Source organism: Pithys albifrons, chromosome 9 (assembly GCF_047495875.1).
Source record: "Pithys albifrons albifrons isolate INPA30051 chromosome 9, PitAlb_v1, whole genome shotgun sequence".
NCBI classification, from domain to species: domain Eukaryota; kingdom Metazoa; phylum Chordata; class Aves; order Passeriformes; family Thamnophilidae; genus Pithys; species Pithys albifrons.
Genome location: NC_092466.1, coordinates 35,292,637 through 35,304,052, shown reverse-complemented (window position 1 = coordinate 35,304,052; position 11,416 = coordinate 35,292,637). Strand labels below are relative to the sequence as shown.

General features: G+C 52.7%; 1 protein-coding gene and 1 long non-coding RNA gene across 6 annotated transcripts; both read right to left on the bottom strand.

The window, feature by feature from the left end:
• Positions 1-352: 352 nt before the first annotated feature.
• LOC139675890 (lipase member M-like) lies at positions 353-11,416 on the bottom strand. Of its 4 annotated transcripts, none has more exons than XM_071564085.1 (10): positions 11,259-11,416; positions 4,620-4,736; positions 4,169-4,286; positions 3,523-3,721; positions 3,305-3,414; positions 2,902-3,008; positions 2,577-2,723; positions 2,059-2,130; positions 1,728-1,793; positions 353-816 (listed from the first exon to the last, which is right to left on the bottom strand). In XM_071564085.1, the coding sequence occupies exons 1-10, from the start codon at positions 11,262-11,264 to the stop codon at positions 583-585; spliced, it is 1,176 nt and encodes a 391-aa protein (XP_071420186.1). In that variant the 5' UTR covers positions 11,265-11,416; the 3' UTR covers positions 353-582. The 4 variants fall into 4 exon arrangements, with proteins under 4 accessions (XP_071420186.1, XP_071420187.1, XP_071420185.1 ...); XM_071564086.1 differs by having other exon boundaries at positions 2,872-3,008; positions 3,523-3,616; XM_071564084.1 differs by having other exon boundaries at positions 2,872-3,008; positions 11,259-11,415.
• Positions 2,218-2,573, bottom strand: LOC139675891 (uncharacterized). 2 transcript variants are annotated; one of them, XR_011698559.1, is made up of 2 exons: positions 2,485-2,573; positions 2,218-2,374 (listed from the first exon to the last, which is right to left on the bottom strand). It is a non-coding gene; the product is annotated as an uncharacterized lncRNA (long non-coding RNA). The 2 variants fall into 2 exon arrangements; XR_011698558.1 differs by having other exon boundaries at positions 2,459-2,570.

Genomic DNA, 11,416 nt, shown 5'->3' with positions numbered 1-11,416 from the left:
GTGCACTGACCTCTCTGATTTCATTCCTCTGTGAGGTTGGACTCAATGATCTCGGAGGTCTCTTCCAACCCAACTGATTCTATGATTCTGTGATTCTATGATTCAAAGTCTTTTCCCCCTGCATTCTTTGCTCACCTCCTCCAAACTTTCTAGAGCCACAGCCCAGGTCATTTTCCTCCCCTCCTGTACCTAAACCCACAAGCCAAAGCACATGCTCGATTTCTGGAGTGAAATTTTTTGCTTGCAATACTCTGAGGCAGCAAAAGGTTAAAAACAACCCCACCAAAACAACACAGATGTCCTGCAAACCTCACCCCAGTTAGGCCCAGCAAGCAAAGGGCTGGAGTCTGGCCATGATGCAAGAGTTTATTGCAATCCTTATACCCACAGAGCGCAGGCAGAAATCATATCAACGCATTTAAGGCTTTGAATCAGGGTGGAAAAGGGTGACAGGAGACAGTTTTAAGGAGGGAAGAGCCATGTGGCTTCCCTCACACAAGCCCTGTGCCCCCAGAGGGGAGGGAATGGGGTGGCTCCTCCATCCACATGGATGAGGAGCAGCACATGGAGCATATGGAGCACTCATGGATACTGCTCCATGAGGGAGACCATTGGGCTGTACACGCGCTGAGGGGCGTTCAGGCCCCAGTGGTGGTCGAAGTGGTTCCAGTCGGGGAAGTGCTGGTGCAGGACGATGTTGGAGATGCGGGGCAGGAGGCGCTGGGTCTCCTGCGGGGGGTTCACCCAGTCCTGCCCCCCGCTCCACAGCACCACCGGCACCGTCATGTCCTCAATCCTGTAAAAGGGTGGGGAGGACTGGGAGAGGGGAAACACACCGGTTATTGAGGGGCTCTGACACAAACAGCACTCATCACAGAATCAGGGATATGCTGAGCTGGGAGGGACCCACAAGGATCATCGAGTCCAACCCTCAGCCCTGCACAGGACCATCCCCAAGAGTCACACCCTGTCCCCGAGAGGATCATCCAAACACTCCCAGAGCTCTGGCAGCCTTGGGGCTGTGCCCACTGCCCTGGGGAGTCTGGTTAGTGCCCACCACCCTCTGAGGGAAGAATCTCTTTCTAATATCTAACTTAGCCCTGCCCTGACACAACTCCAGGCCATTCTCTGGGTGCTGTCCCTGGCCCCACAGAACAGAGATCAGTGCCTGCCCCTCCTCTGCCCCTCCCAAGGAAGTTGTACCTGCAATGAGGTCTCCTCTCAGTCTCTTCTTCTGCAGCTGAACACAGTAAGTGCCCTCAGTGCCCTCACACACTGCTCCTCCAGGCCCTAAACCATTTCTTTGCCCTCGTTTGGACACTCTCCAGTGGTTCAAGCTCTTCCTTCCTTTGTGTCCCCCCAAACTGCTCCAACATTGAAGATGAGGCCACTCCAGTGCAGAGCAGAGTGGGACAATCCCCTTCCTCACCCAGTGATGCTGGACATGATGCCCCCCAGGACAGGGATGTCCCTCCTGGCTCCAGGGCACTGCTGACTCGTGGCCAGCTGGCCACCAGTGAGAACCCCCAGGCCCTTTCTTGCCACTGCTCTCCAGCATCTCATTCCCTGTTCTGTCCCTACACCCAGGGTTGCCCCATCCAAGGGACAGATTCCAGCATGGATGGGATAGGCTGCCCCTGGCAGCCCAGAGGGCCAGAGGATCCTTCTCCCATGCTGGTCCCAGCCAGCCTCATCCTCTTCTCCTCCTTCCACAACAGCCCATTTACCTGGTTGTACTTCTCCTGGTTCTTCAACCCATAGTCAAACTGCTTGAACTCCCCAGTTTTGGCAGTCTGGAAGGCAGAGGCAAAGAGTTAATCCAGGCAATGCCCTGGGTGGAAGGCAGAGGCAAAGGGCTAATCCAGGTAATGCCCTGGACCAGCCCCACCTGGGCAGCTGTGGCTTCTGAGACACCTTGGTGCAGCAACTTTAAAATCCCTTTTATCTACTGGCTTTGATTCTACCTCCTTACTGTCTCCAGCAGCATTTGAAAATATCATATTCACAGATTAAAAGAAAAAAACTTGGTTTCAGTAATTATACAATGAGAGTCTCTACCTGTCCCCAGTGGAGAAGAGTTTTTACTGATGTATAGTCTGGAAAATGAGCCAGGTACACATCCAGTCGGGTCTGCAGGAAAAAGAGAGCATTTTCTAAATGAGTTGGGAATGATGAAAACCTGTCTAGGAAAAAAAAATCTGTCTTATAACTGCAATATAAAAATGATATGCTCTTTATTCTTCAGCAATTTTTATAGGTAAACCAGTTAACCAACACTTCAGAATGGAAATAAAACTGGTCCAGTCATTTTTTGGTTGTTTTCTTCTGCAAACCTGTTGCATGTCAGCAGAAAACGAGGCAGGAGTTACCTTTCCTAAGAGACAAGACCACAAAGTGATTCATTCTCTCTTGCCAAAGACTCCATCAGGTTTAACATCTCAACACCACTGCAACAAACCTCCAAATAACTGCAGCCTTTCACACCTTATTTTGGGGTTTTATGCTCATTTTTGTAGCTCATTCACCATCTCCACGTGTCCAGGAAAACTGTGACCTGGAGAGCCTGATGCACCCACCAGGTTCAAGTTCTCCCTGTCGTACCCTCCGGTAAGGAAGATCTCATCTTCACAGAATCTATATAACAGCATCCTGCTGCACCTCCCAGCCAAGATGGCTCTCTCCCTTCTCTCCACCAGAACCAGCTCTTTGCTTCCAAGTACTGTCTGCAAGAGCACAAGGAAATGTTAGGAATGATGTTGGTATCTGCAGCACCCACCGCAGGCATGGGATGGGCACGCAGTGGCAATGCAGGGGAGACGAGCTCCACAAGTTCTGGATTTTGGGATAATACCACACCAACACCTCATGTACCTTCAGAACCATGTCTGATAGAAATACCACCTTTAACACAGGGCCCTTGACATGGCGTAAAGTGTACACAGGAGCCAGAGCAAAGAAGAGTTTGATCTTCTCACCCAGGTGTGGAAAGCTGGAAAACGCTATGAAACCTGGGAAGCAGCAAGAGATCACACAACAAGATCCTCAGACACCCTGCCTGAGATGCAGAGTCTGAACAAAACATGCTCCTGGGTGTCAGCACAGCCCAGCATAGATGGGCAAGACGTGGCAAACTTCTCCCATGCAGAAAGACCAAGAAGGCAGGTGGGGAAAGTGGCAGCCTGGGCCAGTGCAACCCTGTTCCCAGCAGTGTCCAGTTTGGGATGGATACTGGTGCTTCTTTCCCATGGCATCCCCATGCCCCACTTCCACCCACCACCTGCTCCTCCTCCTCCTCCTCACTCACCCAGGGAGCTGCCCTGAGCATGGCCAACGTAGAACAGTTTCTCCTGCTCAGTTTGTGTGAGGATGAAGCCCACCATGGCAGGGAGATCGTATATGGCCATCTCATGGAAGCTGTGGAGCAAGAGGAGAGGCTGGAGGAGAGGTCCATCTCCCACCCTCCTGTGGACATCAGGTGGTGACAGCCCAGCATCCCAGGCCCGTCCTTGGTGCCCTCCTCACCTGAAATCCCAAAACTCCTCTTGGTGGACAGAAAGGTTCACATGCCGGCGGGACCAGCTGTTGCCGCGGTTGTTCCCAATCCAGACATCGTATCCTGCATCCGCAAGGATGAAGGCCAGGCTGTTGTTAGGGAGATTGTCCACCCAGTCAGCACCATCCAAAGTGAACCCATGCACTATCAGCACAGGTGACTTGGATGCTGAAAGAGAAGATATCAGAGAGTTGACAGAAGAAGACGCCTTTCCCATGTGGAAATTAACCCCCCCGTGCATCCTGATATTTTTTTCCACAGGCTGCTCATTAAACATTCCCTGACCCCAATATTTCCCTGGTTCTGATGGTGATTTTTTTTGTTTGAAGGGCTTTTGCCACCCCAGCCCCTGAGCTATCAAGCAACCTGGGACCAGGACAAGGGATTTGTTGCAGGGATGGAGCCTCTGGGCCTCGCTGGGTCACGTTGCTCCATCCCGGATGCCAAGCTGCATCCCCAGGGACAGCTCAAGGCATAGGTGCAAAAACTCCTGGTGTCTCTCCAGCTCCCAAAACCACATCTGAAGGCAGGGGCAGGCCCACTGGCTCCCCTTGCACGCTGCCTCAGCCCTGGGCAGGGTCACAGCTGCTTCACCCTGGGTGACACGGAGCCCACCTGAGCGCTCAGCGCCGCCCCTGCCGTGGGGGATCCGGTTGAGGCTGAGGAAGTAGCCGTCCTCTGTCAACACTTCATACTCCTCACTGGGATATCCCTGGAAACGGATCTTCTGGCTCTGCAGGGACAACGGTGCAAGGGGAGAGGGTGACCCATCACCCCCTGCCTGACCTCAGTGACACCCACTCCTGACACCCACATTCTCTGGCATCAACTCCATCTGAAGGGCCCTCTGCATTGGAGGAAGAGCAGGAAGAGACGAAGCTCAAGCTGAGGGCATGAAGTGTGTGACACCCATGTCAATATAGGACCCTTTGATGCCCCAAGCCCACCAGCTGACACCAGGTGCAGTTGTCAGGAACTGGGATGGGGTGAGCCCAGATGGTCCCTCAGGAAGGACTTTGGGGAAGTCTGGATCCCACAGGGGTGTGTGTGTCCTCCTAGAACTTACAATGTTCATGAACCTCTCGGGGTTGAAGAATTCTTCAGAGATGGGGATGGCACTGCCCAGGCCCTGGGACAGGCACAGGGCCACCAGCAGCAGCCACATCTCACCTCTCCACAGCATCTGAGGGGACAATGGAGTGGGCATGAGCAGGGTGGTGGGGGCACTGGCAGCACGAGCAAACTGTGCAGCTCCAGCAGCCAGCAGCCTGATGCTGCAACATGGAGCAATGTGTGCAGTTAGGAACCCATTCCAAGCCTCTTGCTGACCATTCCCATCTAGTCCAGCTGTAACTGCAGTGTGGGACAAGTAGCCTCCCACCACCCCCTCTCTGGAAGAAGACTCAGAGTTGCTTTCAGGGAAAGCATTTCAGTGGAAGCATTGTCCCTCAGACAGGAGGAGTTGTGTCAGAGCCCCATTCTGCAGGAGCTTCCCTGCTCCATCCCTGCCTTGGATGGTTTGTAGCCCATTGCCATGTGCTCCTGGTGGGCCCTGCCATTCCCAGCACAGCAGCCCAAGAAGTTCCAGACTTCAGGGCAGAGCCAGCAAAGTCCATTTCCCTGATGATCCTGTTGCAGGAGCTAAAGACAACTCTCTGCCTCCCAGAGGAGTTGTCAGGGCACATTTTCTGAGCATTCTTACAGCTCAGGAAAACAGCAACACTCACCACTGCACAGCACCATGTGGGCCTCAGAAAGAAGCTCACTGTCACACAGGAAAACAAGTGTTCAAGCCCACTCTGTGTTCAAGCCCACCACCACCATCTCAGTGCCTATATCCCCAAGCAGAGGTGAGGACATCCTGGGATTACACTGCTCTGAAGGAGAGGACGGATTGGTCTGTGATCCTGTAGACAAGCACAACACTAGACCAGGCATCCTCCTGTCCTGTCCAGTGGCCCAACACCAGTGCCCACAACTACAGGACCTGTTGGTGCAAACCACCACTTTAAGATGCTTTTAGTCCTGCAACCTCTCCAACTGCATATGGAAGGAAGATAGGAAGGACAGCAGGAAAACAGGAGTTCCAGCAGCCACCTTCTCGCCCAGCTTAATTGCAAGACATTGCAGGCCAGGCCTGGGGACATCAGAGACTGCCCAAATTGCTGAAATAGGCACTGCAGTAAGCAGTGTGGATTACAGGGACAGAAAGCCAAGCCTCCACAGGGATTAAGAGAGGCCAGGTATAACAAGATGCTCCTCAGGGCTGTTTGCTTGTTGTGAAACCCACACAGAGTTTCATATCCCTTGTGTTTTCTTGTTGAGCTTGTCACTTAGGAAAGAGCTTCTTTCTTCTGGGTCTGTAGCTTCACTGGACAATGCCAGGGCTGGCCTGAGCAGCACTGGGGGTGGTCCTGCTCTGAGTGGGAAGTTGGACCAGAAGTCTGCCTTAAAAAAGCCATGTCTAGGCTGGACTCAGCTGGAGCCTTTCCCCATCCCCTGTCCAGAGAGGGGTCCAACCCCTGCTGAGTTCTGCCCACACAGTCCATCTCCCTTAAATCTGCAGCTGGCCTTGCACTTCACCACGTGCAAGAGGATCATCCACTGCTCCACGAGCAGCAACAGCCACAGGCCTGTGGTTTCTGTAGCTTGAGAACATTTTGTGATGGGAATTTCCTCCTCCCAATGCCCCCTCACCCAGCTCCTGAGCTGGGGCACTAATATTTGTCTTGGGGGTCACCATCAAGCTGAAGGCTCTGCTGCCCACCACAGTGTGATCCAGATATTAAGGGGGCACACAGTGGTGACCATGAAGACCACAGATTCCAGAGAGTGGTCACTGAGAGATGGACATTCAGCAGTTGCAGCAGTGACTCCTCCTGGTGTCCAGAGACATTAAAGCCTTTGTGGCAAAGAGGGAAGGATTAGTCACTGCATTCCTCTGACGTTCTGCAAGCACTGAGAGACTCCTGTGCTGGGATGTGGAAACAGGGTAGGAACACATAAACATGAGCCAAAATGACAGTCCCTACCTCCTGCACACAAGTCTTGGGGTCATGAAAGCCATCAGAGCCGTGCCCATGCCCAGGTACCTGCCACAGTGGAGCTTGCTGCCCCACAAGCCTCACCTCCACAGAGCCCAACCAGGCAGGGGCATCTCAGCCACATGCTGCCACCCTCCAGAGCTTCAGCATCACCTGATGGCACCCTTGGACCCCTGATGGCAGCTGTGGGTCCTCTCACCACTTGTCTCTGGCATCAAGCCAAGGCATACACCAGAGAGCATCAACACACGTGAGAACAGCCCAGCAGTGCCTTTCTCACAACATGTCCCACCATCCAAACCCAGAACCACTAACAGCAAACTGCTGCTCAGCTGGGAGCCCCTGGGCACAGGCAAGCAGGACGAGGGCAGAGATGGTCTCTGCTCCTTCTCTGAGCTGCTGTTCCCTGTGCATCAGCCCTGGGTAATCCAACCAAGACTACATTAGGGGTGCAGAGGCACCCCGTCCCCTTCACACAGCCAAGATAGATGAAGACCCAGGAAAATGCCCAGGAGGACTCACAGTGCTCCCTCAGCTCACTGGGAAGCACCAGAGCTTATGCCTGAAAAAAAAAAAAAAGTTCAGATGCAGAACTGCAGAGCACAGGCTTCAGAGGGTACTTTAACTGTGATGGTGACCTCAGTGCCCAAGTTCTCCATGCATAAAATGAACAGCTGGAGAGATAATAAAGCCTCTTGACTCGGTTGGGATCCTTTCTTTCAGCAGTAGCCTGGCCCAGAAGGAGAACCGGCATTGCCCCTCAACCTGACCTGCTGCTCCAGGCCCGTCCATGCTGTCAGTGGGTTTGGTAGCAAACCCATCCTCTTGGCTTATGAAGACACACAGAGAGGTGGGGACTCATCCATGAAATTCTGAAAGCCCAGTCCCTCTCCAATCACTCTTCCTGGTGCTCCTCCCCAGCACAATTCATACACAGCATCCCAAAGCCCAGGGAGCTCCACAGCAAAGTGCCACATCCTAAAGGGAGGTGGGGTAACACCCCCATCACCAAGAACAGGAAGGTCTTGTGGCATCCTCCAGCTGGGAGTTGAATTTTTGGCGTTCTTCTGCAGAGGAATTCCAGCTGCTTCATCTGTCATAGGAAGGGACATGCTCTGGGGTTGTCAGACAAGCCACTGGCTGCTCATGCTGGGCTATCCCAGGTGTAGGTACCTGTTGGTAACACGTCAGCTCTGCCTGTCAGCATCAGGCACAGGGACAAACAGGCTGCCTAGAGGAGGTGGGGACCTCATGCCCATGTTGAAAAGAAAGAGGCAGAAGGAAAGGAGGAAGAAATACCAGGTTCACATGCCACTGACGGTCTGAGTTTAATCAGAGTGGAAATCCAAAGGGCACAAAGAGCATCTCTCATGGGCAGGCATGAAAATCAGCCCTCCATGATGCCTCTGTATGCACAGACCCCTTCAACCTCAAGTCTTCCAGCCCCTGCCCCTCTCCTCCTCCCAGGAGAGCAATGGTGGTAAGAGGGGACCTCTGGGGTCTCCATCTCCATCCCAGCCTCCCACTCGCAACACAACTGTCACCAGCAGTCCAGCTGAGGTGGGACTGCAGAGCAGCATCCAAGAAAAAGCCAGCTGGAGGGAAACAAGCACAACCAGCCTGGAACTGGGTTAGAAATTGGGTTAGGATTGTCCCTGGAACTGGGACAATCATCCCTGAGGCAGCAACTGATGCATTAATGGTTTCTGGCCGGTGTTTCCCACCTCCTGTGTAGTGGTTGCCAAAACCAAGGGACTGGGGTCCCACCTGGCTGTACCTCTCCAATGTTTCTCATGGTTGAGATACTGGACCTCTCCACTTCTTGCCAGCTGGGGAAAACAGGACAGTCACCACAGGTCATAGCCCAGGAAGGACAACAAGGAGAGCTCCAGCTGAAGGAGCTCAAGGAACAAATGTCCTGGTGGGGAATCAGCCCAGCAGAAGACAGAATGGGCCACAAAGTGCTCATAACTCATTTGGGGTGGTATCAGTGGTGAGTAGAATATCTTCTCTGTCCGTACGAAATACCTGTGGCTTGGATGGACACACACTTATTGTGGTTTTCACCAGCAGAATTATTGTTTGGATTTTTTTCCTAAATTTAAATGCTCACATGAAAGAGCAGGATGTTTGCAAGGGTTTCATTTAATTACAGGGCCCCTGGGTGCTGTTCCCAACACCCAGCCAAGGTCCTGGAGGAAGAAGGCTGGTTCAGTGACAGCCACATACAGGTGGCAAAATACCAGGTTAGGAATTCCCTGTCCTAACCAACCTTTCAGGCAGCACCAGGCATGGACCTAAGGAAAAGTTGGGTGTTCCTACTAGAAAAGAGGGTGAAAAGCATTCTGAGAAGTGCCAGAGAACAAAACAGGCATTTAACCACCAACCTGACCGAGAAATAAATTCAAGGCTTTCTATGTACAAGATGTTGGACCTTGCACTGGAAGCCTCAACCAAAGCACCCATGAAGAATTTAAAGGACTAGTGAAAAGTTAGGAAGTGGCAGGGAAAGCCACCAGCATGAGATCACCAGGGCAGAAGACATGCAAATATTACTGGATTCCAAGCAGGGGAAGATTTGACAACAACTTCACAACAACTTTGGGGCAAGATGCTTTTGTACTTCTATCCAGCCCTAAGGCATTACAGTAATGGTATTTCCTGTACCCACTCTCCTGAAGTGCTGTCCCAAGAAAGACTGACAGAACAAATGACAAAGTTGTCCAACAGCTGGTTGTGCAGAGAAAACATTAAGCTCTGTCTCTTCTTTGTGCCACAAGTTGCAGGCATCGCTCCCATCAAACACACAGCATGGCCAACACTGTCATGTGTGTCTGCATGGAGGTCTGCAAACAGTGAGGGTAGTGCTTTAGGTGGATTGAGGGGTGGCTGTTCCACACATGTCCCCAAAACACACAGGGCAGCCACATCTGCCCAGCAGCTGCATTCAGGTGTCTGTGCCTGCTGAGCCCCCCATTTGGCATCACCGATGCCATCACTCCTCAATCACTCCTTCTGCCCCTGGCCCTGTGTTGACTCATGAGGAAGCTTTGCAAGAGCCTGTGTAAGCACAGAGACCCATCAGCAGTGCTGAGAGCTCTGGGACTCTGTCCCCTCCAGCACATCCTTCATACCACAGCATTCCCACAGCTGGAGCCAGTGTCACTGGTCATGCTTTGATCCAAAGCCCAGCCTTCTGGGCTCTTCAGAACTCTGGGCAGGGCAGGGAGGCCCCTTTCAGTAACCCACTGGTCCATCAAGGGACTATTACAACCCATCTGTCACGGTAAAATGCTGACCACCAGGTCCAAGAGCCATTATTTTTATTCCAGGAACAAAGAGTGGCACCCAAGAAAGTGCAAATCCTGTTGGCTTGAAATCTATAACAGATCAACATTTGAACAAAGAATGGCACCCAAGAAAGTGCAAATCATGTTGGCTTGAAATCTACAACAGATCAACATTTGAACAAAGAATGGCACCCAAGAAAGTGCAAATCATGTTGGCTTGAAATCTACAACAGATCAACAGTTAAGTCTTTGGGTGAGACACTGGTCAGGCATAACTGGTAACTCCCACCTGCCTGGACCAGGTGCCCCTTGGAAGCCTGGCTGTCAGGAAAAGCCCTGGGGAACCCTGGAGCTGCTTCCCACAGAGCAGAAGGTGTTATCAAATAGCAAGAGTCATGCCTGTTGTTTCTGAAGGAACTGCTTCAGTCCCTGTGTAGACATGGTGGAAAGCCCTTGCTTTTCTGGTGGGCAGAGTAGAGGTGAGAAAATTCTCCTTGGAGGGAAGAGGGCAATGGACAAAGACTACAAGAACCACAGCAGAGCCTCTTCAGTCTGGGGTGGCAGTGGCAGCTTCCCCAGTACCCCAACTAGTGGGCTACCAGGTGTTGGAAAGCTGTCCCCAGCTCCAGGGCAGCTCCAGGCAGCTCTGACCATGGTCACAGCTCAAATACATTTCAGACCCATCAGCAGGGGGCAAAAGTTGCATGGCTCCCTCCGAGGCAGACAGCAGGATCAGCAAGAGGAGAAGAGACCAGGACTGGGAATCACCTTGCCCATTGCATAAAGATGGGCTAGAAAGAGCTCTTGCATTTGGTTGTTGTTCAAAGGCTGAACTACTGCATAAAACCTGGATTCCAACCCAAAGCTGCTGTTCCATCACCACTTCCAGCATCAAGGACAGCTTCCACGAGCAGATAAAAGAGCCTTCTCCCTCCTCACCCTCTCTAGCACCACAACTTGAGTATCCAACACTAATCTAGCAACACCTCCAGGTCTAATCTAGCAAAACCCCAAAGGCTGCTCCTTCTCCCCACCCTGGAGCCTGCAATGACTGGGGGGCTGCTCCCCAAAGCCTTCCCCTCTCAAGCCCTGCTCACGACCTTCAGGCTGTGGTTCTCTGCAGTGCTCACACACCATCCCCAGTGCCACCTGCTGCCACCAGAGCAGGTGCAGAGAGGTGGCTCCTGAGGTGCACAGAGCTCTGCAGATGGACCAGCACAGACCTTCTCCTTGTAGGAGCTCCCCAGAACGCTCCAGGTGCAGCAAAGTCAGGACACAGGCAGGGACACTCCCCGCAAGGGCAGCAGGTAGAAAGGAGTTAGACCAGGTCTGCCTGTGTTCTCACAAGCAGCTTCTGGCCTCCAGGCTCACCTTCATCCACCCCAGTGACTTGCAGAAAGCCTGACGAGCCTTCCTCAGTCCTTTGGAGGTCCTTCCTCTCACACCCTGTCCTGAAATGCCTGTTGCCCTCTGTGCCTCTCTGGACAAGCTGTGAGCCCACAACTCTCCCTACACCTACTCCCCTTATT